The 27,022-nt window shown below is 36.5% G+C and overlaps 2 protein-coding genes across 9 annotated transcripts in view; one reads left to right on the top strand and one right to left on the bottom strand.

Moving 5' to 3' along the window:
• Positions 1–11,724, top strand: part of LOC123308217 (insulin gene enhancer protein ISL-1) — an 85,471-nt gene extending 73,747 nt beyond the window's left edge. Inside the window, exons 5-6 of one of the 2 annotated variants that reach the window (XM_044890791.1) lie at positions 5,434–5,634; positions 10,822–11,724. In XM_044890791.1, coding sequence (XP_044746726.1) covers positions 5,434–5,634; positions 10,822–10,995 — 375 coding nt within the window. In that variant the 3' untranslated portion in view covers positions 10,996–11,724. Of the gene's footprint in view, positions 1–5,421; positions 5,635–10,821 lie in introns of both variants that reach the window. The other variant, XM_044890790.1, reaches the window with a different exon arrangement.
• Positions 11,725–16,507: 4,783 nt separating this feature from the next.
• Positions 16,508–27,022, bottom strand: part of LOC123307918 (coiled-coil domain-containing protein 66) — a 51,109-nt gene continuing 40,594 nt past the window's right edge. For 6 of the 7 annotated variants that reach the window (XM_044890411.1, XM_044890406.1, XM_044890407.1 and 3 more), the window contains 2 exons: positions 25,733–26,186; positions 16,508–16,800 (listed from right to left, as the gene is read on the bottom strand). In XM_044890411.1, coding sequence (XP_044746346.1) covers positions 16,621–16,800; positions 25,733–26,186 — 634 coding nt within the window. In that variant the 3' untranslated portion in view covers positions 16,508–16,620. The remainder of the gene's footprint in view (positions 16,801–25,732; positions 26,187–27,022) is intronic. The other variant, XM_044890414.1, reaches the window with a different exon arrangement.

The raw sequence follows: 27,022 nt of genomic DNA, 5'->3' as shown, positions 1-27,022 counted from the left end.
TGCACTAGCTTGAGGAGAGTTAATGTTTGTTATCTTCTGTGGAGAGTTTGAATACGTTACATCAGTTCTAGATTTCAAAAATATTGACCCGAAGATGAAATGGATATGATGCAGTGGTTGGGAATAGGTATCTCCCGAAGAAATTAACAGATAATTACAAGAATGTTAAATTCTTCAACAAAAATCATCTTGCATCAATATAAGTTAAAGGAATTAAGGAAAGTTTCAAGTCAAGATGAACTTCACAAAAATTTCACATGAATTAACAATTAACAGGACAACTGGCTCGTACTTGTGTCTGTTCATCTGAATACATTGATATAATAATAATAATTACCTAGGTATTTATTGGTACCTTAAGACATTTACAATGAATAGGGCAAGTCAAATGAAAAATAGAAAAATCAATTTTCGGGAACTTATTCTACGATGACATTCATCGAAAATCCTGTAGTAAACTTTCCGCATTAATTCACTCAAACATAAAATTCTCAAATGCCACCACTTTTTTGGATCTCCCAATAGAAGGAAATTCTTTGTCATCCTCTTCATTCACAATCTTTCTGATTGTGGAAATAGCTGAAATATAAGTCGTTTAGATTCAGATGAAGCATTATTTAAATTCTCTTACATTGAATATGTTCGCTGACGTATTGCGGATTTTATAATATCGACTATTTGAATGAGAGGACCTGAATTCTAAATAGCACTTCCTGAAACCCTGTCTCTTTTTTCAATCACTTTCGGCATTTTCGTAATAAAAATTGATATTAGTTGTGGCAACGGCGTTATAAAACATTAACGACATTTCATGAGTTCCAGTTACAAAAACTTGAGAAAATTATTTCATGGCCAACCGACTGCTAAAATAAATATGAATGGAGTATAGGTATAAGAATGTAACCTAGAAAATTATTTTGAAATTCACAAATTCAAGGCAAATTAATCAGCATTCACAATCGATATATATCATCTTCGTCCGATTACATTGGAAATACAAACAACAGTATAAATATCAGCGGTCAGTGGGATTGGATAGACTTCTAATAATGAATGTGGTCAAGAATTCTTGTCTATATACAGTAGATACAGAAGTTTTTAGGGGCTTTATATTCCTGCTAGTCTAAAATTGAACGGGCCCTTTCATGTTGAAAACTGGAGCTCTTGGACCTTTCTTAAAGTTACGCTCCAAAAAAATGATTATTTTTCTTATTTCGAATGCTAGACAGTTGAAGTACATAATGGTAACGTGAGTTCAAAAAAATTCGTCGCCAAGTAGGCAGGTTATTTTGTGAGCATGTTCTGCTCACTGCCTATAAATATTTTTTCAATTCTTTTGTTTTCTATCCATTTTTTACTACTTAAATATTAAACAAAATTCTGTTATTGAAAAGAAATGTTCCTTGCAAATCTTTTTTTCCTCCTGTATTATGTCATTAAAAGCAACAGTAGGTAATGTGTTCAGCCACCTGAAGAGGCTTTGGCGATAGCGAAACACGTGTAGCGGTTAGGAAGCTAACGAAAATCATGTAATACACTTTACAGTTCCATTCCATTGATACATTTCAACATCCCAAGCAGAATACCGTCGCTTATTCATTATTTAATTGTTAAGGGATCCGAGGGTAGAGATTATCGATTGCCCTCCACGCAACCACAAAAGGGAGATCCGCGAAGCGAAGCGAGCTGCGAGAACCTTGTAGCGCTCCCTTCTTTCGTCCCCCCCTTTGCCAACAGTTTCTCCGTGTCTCAGGAGGCGTAGCTCAGCTGATCGCGACCGCCTCGCGCCGCCAGCCCAATGACTTGGACGTGGACGCCGTTGCCTCCACCTCTAAATCGATTCCTCTTGTGATGCCGTGCCGAACAATAACGCATATGGCGCCCCCATTGGCAATCGGTTAATCTGCGGATCATCTTGGAGCGGAGCCGCGCGCGGGTTCTGGATCTAGTCGGCAAGGACTGGTTCTTTGACCTTGAAGTGACTGGTAGTCACCGCTTTTTACCGACCGAGGCGGATAAAAATGGTGGACGGTGGAGGAGGCGCGAACGGTAATTTACCGAGATTGTTGGAGCCTGAAATAATGACTACCTTGTTGGACGAGATGTGATTGGTGTCAGAGATTCTTGGTAACTAAATTTTTTAGGAGCAGACTGCTTGTTGAATGCGGAACGGGCGCAATCTACGTGAAGTGCATAAGTCTTCGACAATTTCAGTCCGCAATCAAGCGCATACTTGTCTTGTCGATTTATTATTATGTTCACAATTTGTAGGTGGGCAAACATTCATAATCTCAAAATTCAGTTTGAGATATCACGAAAAAAATTAATCTCAAAATTTTAGGTATACATATTTGAATGCTCTCTATAGAATACCTAGGTATTCCTATACTAGATATACAGGGTGTTTCATGAGTCGTTGGCCATAGCCTAATGCTGAATGCAGGTCATCCAGGCCTTTCAGAAAACTTGTTTTGTATCCTAAGGCTATTAGTTTCGGAGATACCGGGTGATTCGTGAATATTGACCTAAATTTGCGAAAGCAAATAGCAAATGCTCTGTAATGCATGTCTGATTTCGATGAAATTTTATGGGTTTGTTCACTTCAGAAAGCTCTTCCAAACGCTTCATGAAATATCAATATTTTCAGGGCAGTACTCATAATATCGTGATTGTTCATTCAAGCCCCAAAATCTATATTTCTTACATCCCCTACAGAAATTCCGTTATTGCCATGAAAAACTACATAATTTGTTCTAAGGAATTCAATTTTCACTTTGCATAGCACACTTGTCACAATGGAATAGGAACCGGACGAATTCATATTTTAGGTCATTTTTTCGAAATGCGGTCCTGTTTTTATTCCTTCGGTGATAATATTTATGGTCCTTTGCCGAGACTCTGAATTTTTTTAAAATTCTGTTCAATTCTTCTTCATTTTAAGCCCTCAGCACATACCTACTGAGTGTTCGTAAAAAGTGTATGCAAAGTGGAGCTGTGAATTCTTTTGAAATTACATATTGAATTTAGATACAAATGATGTAAACCATCTTGGAAAATGTAAATCGTAAGTGTATTTGCTTCAAAACAAGCAAGAAGATAACGCAAAGGAGGTGCAATTCAGCAATTCTTTGGAAAGGAATGGTCATGGGCGTAGCCAGGATTTCTTCTGGGGGGGGGGGGGGGAGAAGGTCAATGTAGTGTCATGATTGCTTGCTGGAACAGATTTTAGTACCTGGGATATGGGGTGAATTCTAAATTGAAAGAACTGATAGCAGTTCTGCTAGTGTTAGCAGTGGTGTAACATAGACAAGGTGTAAAGTTAGAAAGAAGAGTTAAAATAGCTTCAAATTTTATGCTAAAATGAAAACGTTGTTTGTCAGGAAGTGCTTCAGATACATTCCCAAAAGTTAGTGAAATTATTTAAATTCAATATCATTGGACGAGCTAGTGTTGCAGAAACATGGTCCATCACCCCTGAATTCTCTAAAACTCGTCAGAGGAAGGAAAAACGCAATTTTGACGAGCTTTGCGAATATGAGGAATGTTTGTTCAAAGTGAACATATTTTATCGAGTATTGGACATCATTAATTAATAATAAAGTTACCAACCTAATTGGCAGATGACGTGGACGTTTTTGCCATCTGCCCATTAGATTGGTCCCTTTCTTACGTAATAGTTCTTAGTACCTCTGCATAAACTCACCATAAGAGAGGAGGCCTATGCCCAACTGTGGGACGTATATAGGCTGGTGATTGTGAATGAATGTAAATGTATAAACTATGGAAAATACAATTGCTATTAGTGTTGGATGATTGCTTGAGTGGTTTATTTAAATTAATCTAAGTAAAACGTGACGATTTTACTCAAAGGGCCCCATCAAGAGAATTTGCCACGGGCCGCAAATGGTATAGTTACGCCACTGGTTCAAACAGTAGATTCTTGAGGTAAAAAAAAAAACAATTTTTAGTATAGGTACTTACCATTTTTTCCGATTCGGCCATGATGAAGAGTTTAGCCATTTTATGTTTTCATAATGAGCTATGCCAACCCTGGAGAAACAAAATTCCCTTCCAAATAAGAAGCTAAACCTATGACACTATTTGTAGTGGATGGATTTGTGGATCTTTTAAACAGAGTTGCATTCAGCCAAAGTACCTACCCAATTTCACAAATATTTTATATCATTAAATTACTCGAAAACGACGAAATATGAAGAATATTTTTATTTTACAAAACGTTCAAATATTCATCAGATGTCTAACTCAGTTTCAAGAGTTGGGTTCTTTGAATTTTTGGTATTTTTATGGTACAAAATAGTTATAATGAGAAATTTGGAAGAAGTGGGTTATACAGACACTTTTCCTATAGCAATCCAGTGGCGTACTTTTTACAGGTTCAATTGCTGAGCTATAACATGAAGTTGTGTTTTTTCTTATGAAAACAGTAGTTTTAAATGACTTACAAAGAATACCCATTTTTTAACCATTTCATAAATAAATTATACATCGCCCTCAGCAGAATGACATTCTAAACTACTGTTGCATAAGAAAAAACACAACTTGATCTAGTTTTCCTTCATTTCGAACAGACAATGTGAGTTTGTTTTATTTTACATGTTTCTTATCCATCACTTAGTTTATTCTTGCTGATGTAATGACTCAAAAATAAATAACTGTTTAAGTCCCATCCTTGAGTTACGCTTAAGAAAACCCTAATAAAACAAATGAGAACTGAAATTAACATTCAATAATGTATACATATTCAATTGATTAAATCCATAAAGATTCAAAATTAACTATGAGATGAATAGGATGTCAAATATCAACACGGGAGAAAAAGTTATTGTCACTATCAAGAAAAAAAAATCATTTCTCGGCAACCTGGATAGTGCCATGGAATATTATTTGGCGAATTAATTAAACGAATCGAATCTTTAAGTTCACTCAGATATATCTGAGAAAACATCAAATTCATTGTACAGGGTAATTTCGTGATCTTGAACTGAATTTATGTGATACGGTCCTGCAAATCGAGTGATGTTTGGTTGCAGTTTTCCTTCTTTTATATGTTTCAAATACGTGCGTGATTGTTTCTCATTTTCTCATATTGATTATTATTATTAATCTCGTAATCGTATATTGCTCTTCCAGAGCCCTGAAGATGATCACAAACATGATCGAAACGTTGGCAACTAAATTTGGTTTCGTTGCTCAAACCTAAATCCTATTAAGCCAATCTATTACACAAAAACTTAACGAACCATACTGTCTGTTCTTGAATACCGCATATATTCATTGATATGTATGTCACCAAGGCAACTACTTGATCTTCTATTGATCCGAATCTCCTTTGACTCTATATCTTTAAAGACATTTAATTATCTATCAAAGTGTTGAATACCATTGTCTAACATAAAATAGTTTTATGCACAGGATGGCCGCAAATTGGGATATGGGGCGATGCAAGGTATTCCAATGGTAGCATCGTCACCTGTTCGTCATGATTCGCCTCTTGGTGTCCACCCTTTGGAAGTGCAAGCTTATCAACCTCCATGGAAGGCGCTCTCTGACTTTGCCATGCATGCCGACCTAGACCAACCCCACCAACCAGCCTTTCAGCAGCTCGTAAATCAGGTAAGTCGAAATTATTGCTTGATATTCGATTCAACGAACTATACCTTTATGACTTGATTCCTCGGAAGCTACCCCCCTTATGGGGAAGTAATACTTTCGCTTGGTTCTAGAAATGATCGAACTGACAACAGATGCTACTTACTTCAACTACAGAAGTACTTACTTGAACTACTTTTCTTCGATGGCGGCACGTTCTACACTGCGCAAAAAAATTAACGTACATTCTGAAAATCTCAATTTTAATGAAAGTTAACTCTACATTGACTTTATAACTTATTTTTTATGTTCTCTCGGGAAGGTTTTGAACGAAACAAGACACATTAAATGGAAGAAAAATTCAGGATTTCACCGAATCTTATGTGAAAGAAGAGAAATGAACAATTTTCAAAATACTGAAATGCTGATAAGTGATTTAATACTTGGTATTTCCACCCCTTGCGTTAATTACAGCTCGGCAACGACGGTTCATACTCAAAATTAGTGATCTTAAAATGTTCTAATCTAATCCTTCACAGATTTCTCCGAGTTGGATTCCTAAGTCATTACGAGTAGCTGGATGATTTTCTGAACTTCTCAGCCTTCTATTGAGGTTGTCCCAAACCTGCTCAATCGGATTGAGATCTGGACTTTTTGCTGGCCATTCCATTCGAGAGACTTCAACCTCTTCAAGGTACTCCTGAACGATGCGCGCACGATGGGGTCTGGCATTATCGTCCATAAAAATGAAATTTTCACCAATGTATGGACCAAATGGCACTACATGCTCTTCAAGAATGTTCCTTATATACTTATCAGCATTCATAGCCCCATTATCAACGACCACTAGGTCTGTGCGAGCAGTCAAAGATATTCCACCCCATACCATAATCGATCCTCCCCCGAAACCAGTAGTATTCAGGAAATTGCACTGAGCATATCTTTCATGTGGACGTCTGTATACAATGGAACGTCGATCACAATGGTAGAGGCAGAATCTAGACTCATCTGTGAAGAGAACTCTTTCTCAATCGGCCTCTTCCCAATGGATATGCTCTCTCGCAAAATCCAAACGCGCCCTTCGATGGGCTGTGGTAAGAGCTGGACCTGTTGCCGCGACACGAGGCCTTAAATCATATTCTCTGAGGCGATTTCTTATTGTCTGAGTGCTAATTTGCACCTCATGAGTTTGCTCAAGCTGAATTTGAAGGAGGCGAGCGGTTGCAAACCGTTGTCTCAACTAAGAAACTCTCAAGTAACGTTCTTGAATGGCAGTTGTTACCGGTGGTCTACCCTGTCCTGGTCTTCGGACATTCATACTTGTCTCCCTGAATCGCTGCAACATTCTGGACACACTTGTATGCACTGGGAGAACGAAATAGTGAAATTACAGTGAAAATCTTGGGTTATTTGTGACCAACGATAATCACTGGAATTTCACAAGGAATATTCTGAAATGAAAACCTTGTAAAATCACAGAAAATATAAATCACAAGTTGGTTGTGATTTCACATGAAATTTTTTCTAATGATTTTTCTAGAAACTAAACCTGTGAATACTCATTGTGAAATCACAAAAGAATTTTATGGTATCAACTGTAAAATTACATTTATTCTGTGAATTCGCAAAGAATTATTACAGAAATATATTGTAAAATTAAAAAATTTTGGAAAATTGCAGGATTCATTGTGGAATCACCTCTCGTTCTCGCGAAAATACGTCGTGAAATTTAGCATCAAATAGACCGTTAAATACTATAATGTTGTGAATAAACAGAGCAGATTCACAGAATTTAATTGTGAATTTCAAGTATTTGTTAAAATTCCAGAATTCATTGTAGAAATACCCCACACCCTTTTAAAATTACTTCGTGAAATAACCATGAAAATTACTGGATAATTGTCTTTATTTTGTTATTGATCAAAGTAGTTGTACAGAACTAAATTGTGAATTTCAAAAATTCAACTGAATTTGGCACAATCACTGTCTAAAATATACACTTCAATATGGAAAAATACATTAAATTAAATAAAAAACAACAACCACAACATAAAATATAGTCATCAATATGGAAAACAAAAAATTTGAAACATTATATCAGTTAAAAAACAACCACAACATGAAATTAATATTATCTTCGATATAAAAAACAATATGAAACATTACATCAAACAAAAACGACAACCACAAATATCATCTAAAATGATAAACATTTTCAAAATATAAAAAAAATCAACATAATTGTGAAGCATTCAACTATGAAATATCAGATTCTGAAAATATTGATACAAGTATGCGCTTATTTAGCGGTTTATATAATAAGAGTATAAAATTAAAATTCAAAAACAAAGTATACCTAGTTTTTTTCCAACAAAAAAGACACAATCTTCTGGAATAGATAAATTTATGAATTTGTTTTATATAAAACTTGCTTTTGTCGTGCTTGACTTAATTCCAGAATCCGGATGAATGTTGAAATGGATCTTTCGGAATATCTCCTTAGATTAAATTGAGGGCCTCCCTGAATACATAGGTTGTAAACACATATCGTTTTTCCATAAAGAATTCGTATCGGTGGTTTATTCCTGAAAAAAAAATTAAATAAGTAGGAATCCAATAAGCAATAATTCGATACAGAATAATGAGTTGTATGCATGCGGTGTTCAATTTTTTTCATTAGTATCTGCCAAAGGAAAACCACAAATCGAAAAAATAAACATCGCTTTCAAAAAATGTGAACTATCTACTTACCAGTAGGTATATATTTCTTTTGTCACACACTTGAAACCTTCAAGGAACTTGGAAGGCAGAAATACTTGGAACTTGAAAGAACTAAATCATAGGAAACAAAAAACTGAACCATGTATAACTCTTCGCACTTCAGAGTTCTTGAAGACACAGTGGATCATTCCAGAATGAATTGGGTTATGGGGTAAGTTAGTGAGTATCTACGATAGGATATGGGATTGGGCAACGAGCAGGTGCCAGTTGCAGAAAAGGTTTTGATTGGCCACAGAATGAATCTGGAAGCAGATAAAAGTTGTGATTTTACAATTGCATTATGAAATTCCATTGAAGCTGTGAATTCGGATCCAGCCGAGCGACGTCACGTACCGCATAGGTTGAAAATGACTTGATATTTGCAATCATATTGTAATATTACGTTCAAGCTATGAATTCGCATCTTATTCTCGAAGTTCTCGTGTTTAAAACATTTTCAAAATAGATAATTTACAGAAATACCCAGACTTGCGAGTTTTTCTGCCGTAGGTATCTACTCAAAATATTTTCTGACCAATTCACAAACAGAATTTGTTTTTCGATTATGGTTGAGGAGGAATGGAGGAATCTTATATCTTCAGAAATGTATATGAATACATTTCTTTATATGAATAAATAACAAGTCGAGAAAAAAATTTCTACAAAAAACGTCATTGTGGACTGTCTCAATGCGATGAATAAATTGGACAAAAAGCCATCTGTATGGACTCTATGTTGTACTAATGGATCAAAATTAGAAAGAGGTACAGGCATTGGGGTGTGTGGACACAGATCAATATAAGGCAGCAGTCCAAAATGAGGAGGGGAGGAAGCAATAAAAAACCCTGTACACACACTCCTAGATATGCACAGAATAGTTATAACAACAACAAAATTCGTCTTTCCTTCACCGATCTACACCCGAAAACTCCTGGAGCTACCACGAGATGAGCTTCTGAAAAGTCAGCTTCAGATGAGACTCTGTGGATCGGAAAAAGAACAGCACAATTTTGGCCTTCGTAAGATCATCAGTTGTTCATTAAATTTCAAGCGGCATCTTTGGAACGCTCTAATGGAAACCGATTGATCTATTTTTTTATTCTGTTTCCATATTCGAGAGAAATATTTTGACCATAATAAATTTCAACAATTTCGCGTAAGATTTTTCTCTTGCTGTAGACATGTAAGTAACAAGTGTTCGATCCTTGAAGGAAATTGTGCCGCGATATCGTGTTGTACAATTATATTTTTTCGTGGGAATTTCACAACCGCCTTGATAATACATTGTATAAGCACATTTGTGAGGGAATTTTAAAATTAAAAGGGTTCTGCATTGTAATTCTACAACACAACATTTTTTTCTTCGCGAATTTACAAGACAAATTCTCAAATCACAATAACTTTGTAAAATAACGTCGTGAAATCACATTTTATGTGATAATTCACAAAATTATTGTGATTCGAAAAAAATTTAGATCACAATAATGTTGTGAAATTACCGTTTCATGTTGAAATTCACAAATTTATTGTAATATTGCATTGCAGTTGTAATTTTTCAGGTGAATATTACAACCCTTGTGATATCACAGAGAATTAACACATATTTTCTGTAAATTTCATATTCACTGGAAATATACATGATAGTTTTACATTTTTCATGAAATTTCGCAACACCCTTGTAGAAACATCCAGATATTAGTTGTGAAAAAAATAATCCAACTCTGTAACTGTAACCTGTCCAGCTAATATATGGGTAATTTCACATTGTAACCTCAAGATTTTTCTCAGTGTGGGAAACTCCAAACCTTTCTGCAATTCTTGTGTATGTCCATCCCTCTTCTCGCAAAACTACCGCTTGGGCACATTCCTCTTGGGTCAAATTACGTGTTTCGCGTTGCATAGCGATCGAGTGTAGGAAGTCAAACGAAAGAAAAACTATTGATCACTAGAATTGATCGAGAACGACCTATTTTAGAATGGAGCCAATACATTCAAAATCTGATAATATCATCTTTTTTTATTCTTGCTGGGGAAAAACATCTGTATTGAAGAAAACCGTTGAAAGTGGATAACATATGCATGCATAATTCCGATAGAAATAATTATCATTGAGAACACCTTCAGTTGTAGAATAAATTTGAGATTTCCAAAATGTGCGTTAATTTTTTTGCGCTGTGTATTCGGTTAATTCTGAATCTAGATCTGTGCATATCCAACTCTTTTTGTATTATTATTCAAGGTCATGGCGGTGTTATCATCTTTGCTTATACTAACAATGACGTGATGAAGAATACTGCTTATATGTTCCTATTGTTCCTTTGATGTTTATTGTTTAGCCGCTTCCATTATGGAAAATGCATCAGCGCACATACGTTATTCTAGCGACTTTGTGCTACACCAAAATCATTGTCAAATATCAATTGTATTCTTAATTATTTTCGTCTCTTCTAGATGCACGGCTATGATTTACCTCCACCATCCATGGGTCCTGGAGCTCCCCCTGGCCCACCACCTGGATTACTAGGAAACTCCGCTCCTCCACCAGATGCTATGACCCATCCAGACAGCACAGACAGCTACGTTACTTATCTAGAAAGCGACGACAGCCTGCCAGCCAGCCCCTAACGCCCTCCTTTACCCGGCTAGCTTCGACCAGACGCTCTCTTCGCTCTGTCGTCCTTCATTATGTACCACCAAAGGAGATTTTTACAAGCACAGCTCGAAAATTGAAGCTACAAAAAATCTAGATCAGTTCCGAAATTTGATCAATGAAAAGTTTATATGATTCAGGTCGAATGCGTCTGACAATTAGACAAGTTATCATTTAAATTTATTTTTGACCTTCCGGTTTCAGTACAAAAGCAATGATGATGCCATAATAATCATAAGGTTAGATATATACATTATGATTCCACTGAAGAACATCTTGCTTCAGTTCATACCAAATTATTAAGTTCGCTAACATTGAGAGAATAATGTGCATTCGTTCTGGATACAGAGAAACCTCCGAGAAGGATGGACACTAGAAGAGAATAGTAAATTTTTGAAACAGTACCCTTTGTAAAAATGACTTGTATGTACGACCTCAGTGTAACATATAATTACAGAAGTTGTTGAAACATTTTGACATCACCTGTTATGTTCTAGATGTAATACATATTGTTTCAAATTTAATTTGAAGAATCTGTTCCGTGCATTCGAATAGGATATTTTTACAATTTACGGAGCTGCAATGTTTAATGTATTTATACTATAAATATGTATGTATTTGATATAAAATAAGTTTATTCGTGTATATAATGTTATGAGCATATAACTATATGACTTATTTGTAAATAAACCCAATACAATTAATGATTTGGTTACTCAATATCTACGAACCTACCAAAAAAGGAATGCCCCCATACATCTCAATGTTTGCTTGCCATTGAACTCAAAATATCGCTCCAATTTTCTACCCTATTCAACCCTAACTAAATATATACATATGTATATACCTTTCCAACCTTAAATTGAGACTAATCACATTCGAATTGAGATTAAACAAATTTAAAATGAGAAAAAGCAACTTCAAAATGGTAAACATAATCAAATTGGAAATACACACATTCAAAAGGAACTAAACTATTTCATATTGAGAAAAGTCATTTTCAGTTTTATTTCATATTTCAAGAGAATTGTTCAGAAGTAACTTGGACTCCAAATGAGGAAAAAAATTATTTCACAACTCAGAGTTGTATATAAACTTGATCTAACGCTATTTAATGAACAATTCAATTAATAAATTTGAGAATCGATACAAAACACTCAAAATAGGAAATACTTCTTCTGACGAAAATGATGTATTTTTTATGAAATATTTTGAAACGTCACATTTTGAAATGATCATTTCAACCGTTACCCAAAAAAAAATCATTTTAAGTACCTACTCAAAAATGAAAAATAAAAATGGGTAAGGTATTTATAATTTGAAGCGTCTCGTTCTATTGCTCAAGTTGGCAACATCGACTGAAATATGCGTTGATAATAAAAGACAACAAATGCACTATCTTGATGAGATAGACAAAGATGGCTGTCTATGAGGTCTGCGACGAACGAGGAAGGTCGTAAAATTTTATGGGATTTTTATGTCCGAGGCTGTTGAGGCTCGCTAGTGAGTACGCGCCTGATGATGGCTGTACATCAATAGCTGTTATTTCATAAACAAGCCATTGTTCTTTTTATTTTCTAGTAGGCGATGTTGCCAAATCGTAAACTAGAAACGAAGCGATTTAAATTTTAAAACCTCATATTTGAAGAATTATTTTGATAGTTTCTGCTGTGCATTTGAAAAATTCATGAATGAAAAGGATTAAAATGAAATTATTCAGTTCAAACTTGCATATGCTGCGATAATCCAAATTGAGAAGAATTCCCCATTATCTAATCGATACCTTTATTATTCGACATTTCCCAATATGAGATTGCTTAGTCCCATTTTGAATGTTTTCATTCCCAATGGAGGACTTCCCTACATGTTTGTCAACCTAGAAAAGGGTCTAAAAGGTCTACCATCAGGGAATGATTGCTTTCTAACGAAACCTACTTCATTCTTTCCGCAATGATCAAATATATTTATGAAATTCTATCGAGCTTTCTAGAGTTTACTGTTAAAAAGAAAAAAAAATTTTCATAACCTCGATTGCTGATTGGTTGAAATTTATGTTGGTATCACTACTTCTTGTGACAATCGACATATTTCATTGGCAAATGTCATTTTTACTGATATATATATAATATTAATATTGTCTGCTGTATAGCTTACAAAATACAAGAAAACAAGAATGCGTTCAAGCAAAGATTGTGCACATAACCAAAACTTTGCCCATAACCTAACAGATTACTTTTTTCTTCTTGACATTTGCCAACGAAACATGTCAATTGTCACAAGAAGTAGTAATACCAACATAAATTTCAACCAATCAGCAATCGAGGTTATGAAAATCTTTTTTTCTTTTTAACAGTAAACTCTAGAAAGCTCGATAGAATTTCATAAATATATTTGATCATTGCGGAAAGAATGAAGTAGGTTTCGTTAGAAAGCAATCATTCCCTGATGGTAGACCTTTTAGACCTCTTTTTAGGTTGGCAAACATGTAGGGAAGTCCTCTATTCGATTGTGTTTACCATTTGGAAGTTGCTTATTCTCATTTTGAATTTGTTTAATCCCAATTTGAATGTGATTAGTCTCAATTCGAAGTTGAAAAGGTATAGAATAAAATGGAAATTACACATGATACTTTTTGCAATGGCGCATTGGTTTTCTGAATGTGATTATATATATGGTGTATTGATGATGTCTTATTAAAACCAATGGTCTAGAGGACTAACATATACTGGTATGAGGTGCAATCCAAGAACCAGACCCTATGGACTTCACATCGGTGAACCAGGTTTACAGGCTTTAAATGCCCCCTAGTATAGACTGTAGACCACATTGATCCTCTATCCGGAACAATTATGTACTTTTAGTGGGAGCGCCCACCAAAGTAGCGTAGCACTGGCATGGCACATACATGACAAAGACAATGCATAATTCTCAGATTTGAAATGAGAACGACATATTTCACGCAACTGACATTTCACTCAGATGTATCGCACATCTGAAAATTATGCATCGCCTTTGTCATGTATGTGCCATGTCAGTGCTACGCTACTTTGGTGGACGCTCCCCCTTAGAAACTATACTTAGTTCGAATCGTTGGCAAGACCTTGGTTTGTTATAAACCTAGCTACAATGCTGCTGTAGAAGTAGAGATCAGAGCATCTAAGGTATTTATTTGACCGCGGTTGCGGGCCTTCGAAGGCCGTCTTCATGTCTCAATGGAGGTTGACCCATCCATTGCTATCAAGAACTTTTCATAGAGTAGAAACATAGAACACATTGGTCGTATTCCTTTGATGAGCCTTAAATGTGTTAGTTCCACAGTAGATTGCGTTCTAATTTATATTAGATTATTATTAGTATTTTTAACCAAGGTTTCGAATTGTTTTGGTAGAATGAGCCCAACTCCGAACAAACTCGGATAGGTCGCTGTGGCATCTTAAAATGAGGCAGATTATCTAACCTCTATATTATCAGAAGAACATGCAAGGTCATCCGCATAGGTCACAACGACATACCTGGCCTTTACACTCGACAAGGAGCCCGTTCAGGTTTCAGGATAAGATCTCACATCCCTGCGGACTTCCACTGCCGTGTATACCCTGTATCACTAGATTTTTCGAGAAAAACGGGAATATTAAGCTGCCTTACGTTCACAACCTGTACAACAAGAAGGTATTGAAAAAACCATGCTCGAATGTCATATATACGACGGATAAAGCTTCTCAACTCGGGGTGAAGATCCCAAATCACCAAAGTGATGTCGCAGTTATAACTAGTCAAACTAGCGATTTTTGAACTGTAAAACTTCATTTGCTGCTCAGTTCATTCGGAACAAGTGAGACACAAGTAGTACTATTTTGCTTCACCATTTTGAATCGCTTCGAACCTTGGAACATAGAATGGCATAGAATTGCAGTGCAAAGAACGGAGTGTTGTCCACATATTCGATACTTCTCTATCCAGCACGTCACTAAAGTCAGTGGACAGTGGCGTTACATGGATAAAATTATATGCTTTTCTATCTTTTCGCATTGAAAGTTGATATGACAGCAATGTACGAGTCAATTGTACCAATGGTGATTGGTGACACTAAGCTACTAAGCACTATCTCACTCCAGTCTTTGGACAACAACAAATGTTTATTTTCCATTCCGTGTATGTATGTTTCAAGCTTCGAACAGTTTTTTCAACAGTAGGTCCTTTCGTCTGTTTCTTGGTGTAGTGTAATCTACATTGCACTTTGAATCAAAACATGCATGTTCAGTGTAGTTGCGAGAAGCTATCAAAAAAATAACTGAAGTTAGGTTGTTAAGGTAATAGACTAATAATTTTGATTAAAGTTGCATTCATAATCAATTTGCGGGCCGAAGTGCACTTCGGCACGAAATATACCATTCACAGTAAACTTCGGGCAAAATATTCAAATGAATTAAACATGTAACTGATCAAAACATAAGCATTAGCATCATCCACAGCCGGCACGAAATTGTGCTAGTGATAGTTTGCAGCTTGTAAGAAATTTTGCCAATTTCCAGTTCCGTGCTAGTCTTGAATTTTATTATAAATGAGAGAACGCCATCTGCTAAGCGTCAGTGCCGAAGTTTACTTCGGCCCGCGAATTGATTGTGAATGCAGCTTAAATCTATGGTTACGTTTCTCAGAAGATTTGATACTTTTTCATCCTCTCGTAAAGTGATGAACTTATCGCAAATTTTAAATTTAATAATCGTATCCATTTTGAAGTAGATAACTGTGACGTCCGTGATATTAACATCAAATTTTGCATTTCACACCTCCTTTCAACTAGGTGTAGATAAACTACAACTTCTCTTCACTGGTGTAAATCCAATCAGCAAACGAATATTAAAATCGAGTGTCAATTACACCGAGTGTAGAAAAGTGCTAAACTTCCTATGCAAACGAAAGGACCAAATGTGATTAAACTGGAACAATAGATCTAACTAGTAAAACTATCAAACTGATTCGAAACACATTTCACATGGTACTCAACGCCAACGTTTGCCAAAGCTCCATGTCGACTTGCGGTTCCGGCAAACTGAGAGCTTGAAGCAACTGGATACATGCTGCCATCTTCATTATGATAGTTCATTAAGTGAATTCAGTTGGATATTGTTTCCTGCAAGGTGGCGCTGGAGTAGCGCGTGTACTGGAATCGTGTTGATGCTGTTAGAGATGGTGGTTAGCTATTTCGTTTAAGTTCGTAACATTGGTTGATTATTTTATCAGGGGAAGTTATGTATCTTAATTGAATTTGATTATTGTACTTAAAGTGCAGATAGGTAGGTACATTGTAAAGACCATGAATTCATAAATTTCTAAATAATTTGTCGATTATCGTCTTAAATCGAATTATTATTTTGCATTCGATTGCTTCAAAGAATTACATGATAATTGGAATGAGTTTATTATATTTCATAATTATTGTTTCACAAATTTATCACATACAGAGGGAATAAATAAGGCAATTAATTCATAGTCAACATTTCTATCTATTCTCAATAGTTAAATATATATAAATATAAAGATGAACTCTAACAATATATAAAATAACTATTATTTAACTCGATGTAAAATGTGACTTCTTAATTAAAATCAACAGCCTTTGATTGTGTAATGCCGCGTTTTCGTAAGGATTCGTCCATCCTCAACTGTTCCTGTTGCAACTGCATCCTTATGGCACCTAGCTGGGTTAAAATACTTCGGTTGTGGCCATCGCGTACGGAACCACTATGATTAACTATATTTTTTTGTACTGCGGGGATCTGGAAAATAAAAAATATTACATTCAATTATGCAGTAGAGAATTGAAATAATTACTAACATCAGCTGTGAAAATTGTAATAATATGGATTTTCTCTTTGACTATATGTATATTTTGTCGCTCAAATTTTGATCGGTGATACTGTGGATCAGTCATGCGGTTTGTTAATGCGCATGTGTGCCATCAGTTTACTTCAAGTAGGACTTAGCTAACTCGCTGATGCATGCATCTGTCGAATTTCATTAGAAACATTAATACAGGGTGCGGCGAAACAGGCAGTGAAGTTTTGGAAGCCTATCAAGAAAAACTATGCACACTATCCCTACTACACAGGTAGCACCAATCTGCACTGTGTGATTCGGTGCACTCTGTATTATTAAGGAATCAAAACCATTTTTTTGCTCTCAACAAACTTAATCCAAATCAAATAAAATCTATAAATAATATAATAAATCTTATCAAGATTCAGCCGACAAAAAAATCAGGAATGTCCTTCCGTTCAATAAACTGACGGGTGGGACAGCTGTGAAAATTTTGCCAAAAATTTATTCAAAAATAAGGGATAAACAGCTCCTCTAATTACATATAATTCTCTTTGAGTTACATCGACGTTTCGATGGAATTTCCCATCTTCCTCAGGATGCTAAAAAACAATGTCAAACAATATAAGACACAAAACACAAAAAAAAACGTTAGCTCACCAATACAGAGTGTTTCAAAATCACGACCTCAATCTGAAGACCAAGACAGCTGTTTACAAAGCAGTGGTCCTCCCAACGCTTCTTTACGGAAGCGAAAGCTGGACGCCCTACAGGCGACATATTAAACAGCTTGAACAAACGCAACAACGCCATCTAAGACAGATAATGCACATCAGATGGTTCCACAAAGTTTCGAATGCAGAAGTCTTGCAACGGGCGAGTTGTACAACAATTGAGACTCAAGTAACGAGGGCCCGACTCAGATGGAGCGGCCACATTCTGAGGATGCAAGACACAAGACTCCCCAAAATAGCTCTATATGGCGAATTCACTGAGGGAGCCCGGAAACCAGGAGGCCAGTATAAGCGGTTTAAGGATACACTACATCAATCCCTAAAATTAGTTAATGCCAATCATAACTGGGAACAACTAGGGTTAGACAGGTCACAGTGGAGGTCTTTGGTACACAGTTACAATGGAGAATCGAGAAGGATACAGCGGCGGCCAGATCTGGTTGGTGACTATCCATGCCCTGAGTGTGGAAGGATCTGCAGGTCACGGTTGGGCCTCTTTAGTCACAGGAGGGCACACAGTCGCAACCAGCCCTTCTTTTTGTAGATTTATTCCCGGTAACTGGATTCAGCAATGTAATGGAATGGAACACGAGGAACTAACAGGTTCAAAATGAGAACAACAGTTAAGAAGAGTTTATACCACAGGACTTTCTCGCCATCTGTATAAGGAGTAAAGGGGGAAAGACTTCCAGAATGTGGGGTGTTGCCGGAACATTTCTACGATAAGTAGAAGTTACGAATATTACAATAGTTTTTACTTTCGTCGAAAAGATGGCAGCACGTCTTTTTTCAATTTCACCAGGATACGAATTGTAGCCAAAATTTTAGAATTTTCGAGAAATTTTTTGATGTGGAAATTCAGAAGAGATAACTGCACCTCGGAAAATTAATAACATGAATGAAAAAAATGTTCGATTGACGAATAAAAAATGTCTGACTTTCCGACAAGACGAACTGATTGAATTGAATTATAATGAAAACCCTATATAAATTGGTGGTTTCTGACGTAAGATATTCATTTTTTCTTTTTGAACTGACCACTGAAACGTTGTAGACCCCACTAAAGTTTGATTACGAACAGAGTAAAATCGTTATAATCTTTCATAAACAAAATGTCGCAAAAGAATATTGTAGAAACTTTTTGCCCTTGACCCACTAAACGCCATCTGTCATCAGTCCGATCTCTTCTACCTTGGTTTTCCTACTTGAAAAACACCACAGCGTCCTCCACACACCTGTACTAGTGAAGAAGATGGGACTGCTGAAGGATGACGTTGAGCGTTGAGTGGGTAAAGGATTAAAAGATTCTAGAATATTCCAAGAAGATATAGCAAACAAGATGCAATTCAGCTCAAAGCCAACAGAAAGTGTCAAGCTCACTAACAGAACTCTGTTCGTTAACAGTAGCGTAGCACAGACAAATAGTAAAGTTATAAAGAATCTAATTCAAATACATTCAACTTTTGTGCGATAACGTTGTTTACCTAATGACTTGTTCATTGAAAGTCTGAAAGAAACTTCCACGAATTAGTGGATGAGAAATAAACTATTAGAATATTCTTTTCACACATTTTGTGTATTTAAGATTTTCCACTGTTGAGAAATTTCTTTGCTAATCAAACTTTATTGTTATTGTCATTATCTACCGATTACTTTCACGTGTATTGGTGAGTTAACGTTGTTTGTGTATTTTGTCTTATATTATTTCATATTGTTTTTTTAGCATCCTGAAGAAGATAGGAAACCCCATCGAAAGATGTTTATCCCTCATTTTTCCCTCCTATATACATAGTACAGCGTGAACATTTTTAGAATATTCCAGGGTAAGTATCTGAAAACTAGTCTAAAAAATATCATGGTTTATTATTCGAAAACTAAGGGCCAATTTCAACGAGGATATAAACCGAGATTAGTCGTAACTGGCTTGGAGGAAAAACACTCGCCGATTTATGTCGATTATGTATCTTAACTTCAGTTAAAATTAATTGTCTCTATGTTTTGTGGTTTCTTTACCCTCTTTATTTCACTTTATAGATAAAGCAGTTGTCAATGGTCGAAACAGTTTTGATCTGAGTTTAAGTTAAGCAGAGTTAATCACCGTTTGATGAAATTGGCCCTGCATATGAACTGAAGAGTTTTTTTTTTAATTATACCTGGAGCCGATGGAGCATAGTGATTTTTCATTTTCTAATTCCAAGAACGAAATTTACTCTTTTTCATGACGATATTCGAAAGGAGACTTGATATTTCATCGACGAGACGAGACTTTTCTCGGTCTCGTCGGGTTGCCGTAGTCTCGTGAATATTTTGCACAATAAAGTTGATGAAATGAATGAGGCTACGGAACATGGCAAGTTCAATTCTGATGGCAGCACTGGTTGATATTTGTGTCAGCCAGTAGTATCTGTCTGAATTAATTTTGAACCATAGGCGATATTTTTCCAAATTATCCGAATAAAGTAAAAAAATCCAAATGATCCACAATTCTTCAATGGCTGGCGGTAGCATGGGTGGACACACCGTAAAGTACCATTCCAATTCGCTATTGAAATGATTTCATTCACCTGTATAGTTGAACCCTGAACAATGGGTACTTCAACCGATAAGCCAAGGTAGTGGTTTTACACAAAGATTATAGAGTAGGAAGATAGGAAACGAAGCGACTGAAGTGATGTGAGCGTCATCTGTGTTTCAAAAATGTTTTTAACACGTTGAGCGCCATCCAAATATCGATATATTTTCTTGTGGGGCCAAATTTTCTGTGTCGATATTTTGATTTGCTCTTATATCATATAGATAATCCCTTTGCTCAGATTCTCGCTAAAAGTGCAATATCGCCTGATATCAAGAATATTGATGAGCGGGCCCACGGGACCGCTCTGGTCCCCAGAAAAATAGAAACGCACAGCAAATGCGGTACAGGTGAAATTTGTCGAGTCCAATCTCCTTATTATAACCATAACAACACCTGTTCAATTTTTTTCGAATAAAAATTCGAAAAAAAATACTACTGAAGAGTAGTCGTAAATTCCAAAACAGCGGTCCCTACGGACCGCCGTGGTCCTACAAGTAAGACTATCAGCGGTCCCTACGGACCGCTGTGGCGCTCAACGTGTTAAGGCCCTAATACTGGTTAAAATATCAATTCGAAGGACATTTACAGAAAAATATGAAATTTTCTGGGATTTCGGGTGGCCATTTTGATCAAAGAGGTTGTGAATGTTTCGATTCTCGTACCCCCTTTTGTTTATCAAGCTCATTCTAGTTCCTGATGATTGAAATTTTTGTCTAATTTTTTGGTGAAAACCTCAGAATATCGTTCGAAAATTTTTGTATGGTGGAGAACTGTGGATCAAATAGAATGAATTTCACTAAGGAAAATGGGAGTGCAAGTATTAAAACTGGTAACATGTGACTCGGTCATTCATTGATTTTTATTTTCAGTGATACGAAGTTGATAAAATTTTCAGCACGTAAAGGCCTGCAAACACTACTGACTACATCATGTGCAATGAATATTTTACTTCAATTCAATTGAGAACTGTTCTTCCACGTAAATTGTTGTATGCAGGAAGCATCCCTTGCAAGAAGGGCTCATTTAGGGGAAATTGTGACTTCTATACATCCATACAAAGATTCTCAATTGTCTTCAATATATTCATAAATGCAAAAGTTTTATTGATTTCGATTTGGGAATCGGGTGACTGTCAAATCGTCGTTTGGAAAGTCAAAGTTTTGTGAAACCTTCTGTCAGTGTTTTGTTCATTCATTAATCAATTTGTATATTGTGTAAAGAGACCATACCATGAAGAAATTACAAAAAAGCATGAAGAAATTATACTGCCGGGCTTGAATACAGGTCTTGTATGATACCTCTGTAAGGTTTCTTCAATTGTGGTTCTGAAAATTTTGTAAATAATATGTAAGTAACGGAAATGTGTATCGTATGACGGTAAATTGAATATTGGTTCATGTTAATTTCTGATATAAATTGTACAAATTCAACTAAGCTCATTAATTCGAAACGTTTTGCACAGAAGAAACACCTAAAGCAGATAACCATATACTCTTGTGTCCTATTCAAAGCTCTATTCGTTGTTCATAATTTCAAATTTTTGTAAAATTTTTATAGATTGCAAATAAAAACTTATCACATCCAACAGCGTATTTCATTGATACCAATTGATTCCAAACAATGTTTAGATGGAAACTAACATCCTGGGCACAAAACAAAACCATCCTTTTGTTTTGTCGCTCAGGATGTTTGTTTTTTGGTTTCAACAAGGTCAATATTGAAATTCAATACAAGGAATAGAATTCGAATTCTATTCCCTCAATTATAAAACAGAAAACTGTTATTAGGCAGTTTTTCTGTATTGACAAAACGTTTTCAGCGCCATCTCATTGTCAAACGTGTTTTCACTGGCCAAAATGTAGTCGGTTTTTAGTACTTGCGATATGAGGGCGTTTCCTATTTTTCTATTCTATAATATTTTGTTTCACATATGAAGCCAAATAAAAAATAATTTTTACAGTCAACCTGAGGCTTAAGTGAAAAGTATTATTCTGGCAATATCGACACAGTTTTGCCACAAGGCAAGTCTTGAGGCTTACGATATTTTGGCGAAAATGTATCGATATATTTTCAGTTGCATGATTCTATGGTTATTTGTTGTAGTTCACTGTGAGCTATCGCATTTTTTTTAACGCTAGCTCCGTTGTGCATAAACTTGAAGTTTATTTAATTGAACTCGAACGCTCTTCCAGCTCTCTTGATTGCATAATGTTTTGTATTAATTTCGACCATTATTTCCGTATCAATATGAAAGGAGTAGAATCTACTGCAATCTAATCGATTGGATCCGTTTTCGACGAGTTGAGAATTGTGTTGCTTTGATGAGGCCAAATAAGAAAGAAACCATGCTGTTCTTCCTCAATGAAATGGTCTTTCTGTTGATTCTCATTTCAGATCTTAAAATTTGATGGTTTTTATTTCAATGGTTGTTATGTATCTGAGCAATGGTGCTCCTCAGTGGGGCTAAACGATAACCCAACCATCTCTCTAAACTAAATAGAGAGATGTATTAGAGCGGAAGTCGGAAGTTGAAGCGAATCTTTTACGTGGTGATACCGAGTTTCCATAAATAGTCTTAAATTCGATTTTGGAGTTAAGGAAACTTGCCCATTACCGTAAAGTATTTTCTTTCAAATGCAGTGCTTCTCACTCACTCATGTAAACAGACCGATATATCCTTAGCAATCGCTTGCATGAAAGTTGTTTTTTCGTTTGGACGGGAAAATTTGACTTTAGGTCAGGCGCAAATAGAAACGCAGGTTGGTGAGGTGACGCAGGTTTTTCCTGAGCAGCACGTACTATCTGACAAGTCACTGTCACGCTTTATTTGAGCGGTCTTGTTCTTTTCTATGTTTTACAAAAACTCACACTGCGTCACCCCACTAACCTGCGTTTTTATTTGGGCCTGGCTTTACAGTCGATCAACGATTAGTTTGTGGTGAAATTTCATATGAAACTTGGAAAACAGCAAGTCAAACTGATAAATTAATTGAAAGTAATGTATTAATGTTTTCTCCGGTGTGTTAAGAGTAGTTCAAGAGTTTTCAAGATGGACGTTCAGACATTCTCTTGATGATTCGCTGCGTGGTCGCTGTTCTAATCTAAAAAATATGTAATCTCATACTGACAGTCGATTATAAGTATCTTTCAACCACCAGACCTAACCACCGACCTAACGGTCGTTTTCAATAAACCTATCTATCCATCGTTCCACTAACTGACGATTAGTAACCATTGGTAACGATTCTAAAATATATCTACAGAAAGATCATAGAAACGAAATCACATGCATTTTCTATCTTCAGTAACTGAAACAATAGATAGGATTATTGAAAACGGGCGTTAGTTGTAGCTGATGACTCCAATATGCCTGATGTTCAATTGCCTATTTCCTTTAGAACATGCAAGTTATCATCTGGTGCTTACACGGACTCTATACAAAACAACAACTTGTTTCTGCTGGTTGATTTCCCTTCACGCTCATCCTCGGTCGTTGTCCCACCAAAGCTACGCAATAGCGACGCCACAGCGACAGGATTTAAACGCGTTCAAATTGGTGTCGCTGTTGCGTAGCTTTGGTGAGAAAACATGGCATGAACACGAGAGATACACGCTGGGGATCAGTGGCGGCTGGTCTGTGAGGGCTATAGGGCTACAGCCCCCATACAAGAAATTACAAGAAATCAATCCTTTCATGCTACGATTTTTAATGAAAATATTACATTCCACGGTTATTTATATAATTTATTAATGTAAAAGGGCTACGATAAAAGTCGCCCCTATCCGCTTCAGTCCAGCCGCTGCCCGCTAGCGTATAGACAACCTAGCGTGTGTTCGTATTTGTTTACGTTTTGAAATCATGGCGGACAATAGTGTTCAAAATAATTTAAAAACTGATTTCACGAGGCTTTCGCTGACGGAAAAAAGCCGTATTAAACTGCTGGGTAGACCGATACCCGAAATTTAACCCAGGCAGATAAAACTCCAAAAACTTCTCACGCAAGACGATTCTCAAGACAAGTGTATAACAAGTGATAACGTATAGGCAAGGGCAGGATTTAGAGATTTGAAGCACCTCAATGAAAAAATTAAGAAGCATGAGCTATCTGCCAAGCATGTAAATTGTTCGACAGAATTAGCTTTTCTGGTTACGACTACTATCGCTGCTCAATTAGATTCAGCTTGCCGGAATAATATTATTAAGCACAACGAGCAAGTAGATAAGAACAGGTATGTTTTAAAAAGAATTTTATAAATTGCATCAAATTTTGCGGAAAATTGGTTTTAAAATTTCATATTTTTATTATTATTCTAAAAGTAGCCCCCTAGTGAACTAGATCACGAGCCGCCACTGCTGGGGATATCGGATCGGTGTCGCGTCGCTGTTGCGTTGCTTTGGTCGGACAAGGCCCTTACTGTTCTCAATTTGTCGACACTTCATGACACTAAATTGTACACAAACCCCAACCAACCGCTAGTGAACCCAATGACCTAGAGGCGTTGAGCCGTTGGTAGCAAAATACCCCTCAATCAAGAAAACTGTGCTGTTTTGCACTTGGGTTCCTGTAATCCCCGTCGTTATTAGTTCTATCTCGATAATACCGTTTGATTGTAACTGAGAATCTAAGATGGTCTGACCACATTCTTCACATCGTGAACAAGGCGAAGAAATTTCTATTCATGACATACAAGACTTTCAACAGATGCCAGCAATTAGCGTGAACGGGCCTGTATAAGACTTATGCCCGCCCTATCATGGAGTTTGCCCGTACTCTTTGGTGCCCGGTGCTAACCGAGAATCTGCTATTATTGGAGGATATCCATCGCCGAGCTACTAGCATTCCACATAGGATTTTACGCTCGAGTTATAAACAGAGATTATCCCTCAAGAACTGTTTCAGACAGGATAATTTGACGCCATCTGATCACAACCAACCGTTGCGGTTGACCTGGAACAGCGCAAATTCACCAAGAGCCAACAAAAAAGCTCGAATGAGCAAGTTAAAATTCAAATCACTGACGACTGTTCCTTTAATGGAATTGTGTACCTTTACTCGGTTCCTGAAGGTGAAACGATCAATCAACCTTCAAGTTCTCAATAAAATCAGTGAAAAAATAAGGAAAAACGAATTGAATTGTAAAAGGAACAGTCATGGGTTCGCGACCAAGACAACACGCCTTATTCCGCATTGTCTGTCGAGAGATTTCACAGTGTTAAAACATCCTCCTCATTCGCCGGATCTTGCACCGAACGACTCTTTCCTGGGGTAAAATCTGCATTAAAAGGAACATAATTTGAGTCGGTCGAAGCTGTCTAGGAAAAGGCGTCAAACGTCCTGAAGGAGCTGACAATAAAATGCTTCCAGCACTGTTTCAAGCAATGAAAGATTCGCTTTTAGCGATGTAGGAGTAGAGGAGGGGGTATATTATGGGGGTGAGAAAGAGTAGAAATGCATAAATTAAAAATAGAATGTTTTATAGCATTTGCCCCGTTATTCAATAGACCTCGTATTTTTCAGATAACTACTGGTTCATCTGGAGAGATCAACTATAAAAATTCCCTCGCTTTCCTATCCAACCTACCTGCCATTTATCCTCTAGTTTCCGACATGCCTCTGAAGAATTCCTCCCCGAATTGAACGGGATGGAATTTTTCAGTTCCCTCGCGACTGGCGAGTGCGCTTTCAACACGGGTATAGGCAGCTGATCGTCGAACCTGCTCGAATTGCTCCGTCTCTGCAGCTTTGGACTCGTCCTCATAAGGCTAAGGTCCTGTTGGGTGGCGCTGTGCCGTCGTTGCGTGCGTCCGAGGTCGTCCTGCAAATTTAGCGATTCGAACTTGTTCAAGGGATCGCCGCGCGAGCCTAACGAATCTATCCTACTTAACGAGTCGAAACGAGCGAAAGCGTTTTTCTTATGTCTAGCGGTGTCGTAACTATCGTATAAACTATTATAGACGTTCAGCGAGTCCATCCGATTTAGGGTGTCTCGACGGTAGCGCGAATCGAATTCGTAACGCGGGGAATGGGGACTGTACCTGAAAAAAAAAAAACATAATTTCAATGATTTCGCACCTGCAGAAATTTAAATTTTAGGCTACTGTTATCTTTACATCATTTCGCGAAATCAAGTACGTAAATGAGTTCATTTACGTTTATAAAAGCAGTCCATTGGTCATGAAATAATTTTCTGAAGTTTTTGTAACAATCGTAGATGGAGGAAGGAGAAGATAAAGTGTGTGCAACATATCTATGTTTATGTTTACATCTACTGTTCGTACATCTACTCTATTTCTGTTTACGTTTGCCCCAATATTTGATTATTCATTATAGTATTTGTGTTTGGTGTAACAGTGCTTTGTTCGTTTCATGATTTGAGGACAATTCTGGAAATTGTGTAATTTGTGTACTTGTACAGTACTCTTTTTTCTTTTTGTATTATAAATATATTGATTACAATTTCGAACTTAAACAAAAACGTGTTGGAGACAGAAAATTCTCCTCCGTAGCTGCGCAATGCCGTATTGTTATGGTTCGAGTTTCAACAAAATCAATTTCAGTAATATTAGAAACTGTTCAACAAATTCTGGTATAAAGAGGTTTCTCAGTTTAGTCCTTGAATGTTATCCTCATTCAATAAAATTTAAACATTATTATTGAAAATGGTCTAGATTTCAAGATACGTCGTTCAACTTTTTTTTCATACATCAGATATATTGAATTTTCCCATTAAAATAACCAATAGTAGGGCACCAAGGCAGGATTAACGTTGAGTAGTACTTCTTTCAAAGATTGCTATGGTAACTGATCTTCTTCTTTCATGTCCATCGACCGAGGTCCTTCAGTAAATTATATGAATACAAAAATAAAGAAA

Source organism: Coccinella septempunctata, chromosome 2 (assembly GCF_907165205.1).
Source record: "Coccinella septempunctata chromosome 2, icCocSept1.1, whole genome shotgun sequence".
In the NCBI taxonomy this organism is placed as follows: Eukaryota; Metazoa; Arthropoda; class Insecta; order Coleoptera; family Coccinellidae; genus Coccinella; species Coccinella septempunctata.
The sequence above is the reverse complement of the archived record's forward strand: the minus strand, read 5'-3'. Positions and strand labels throughout refer to the sequence as shown.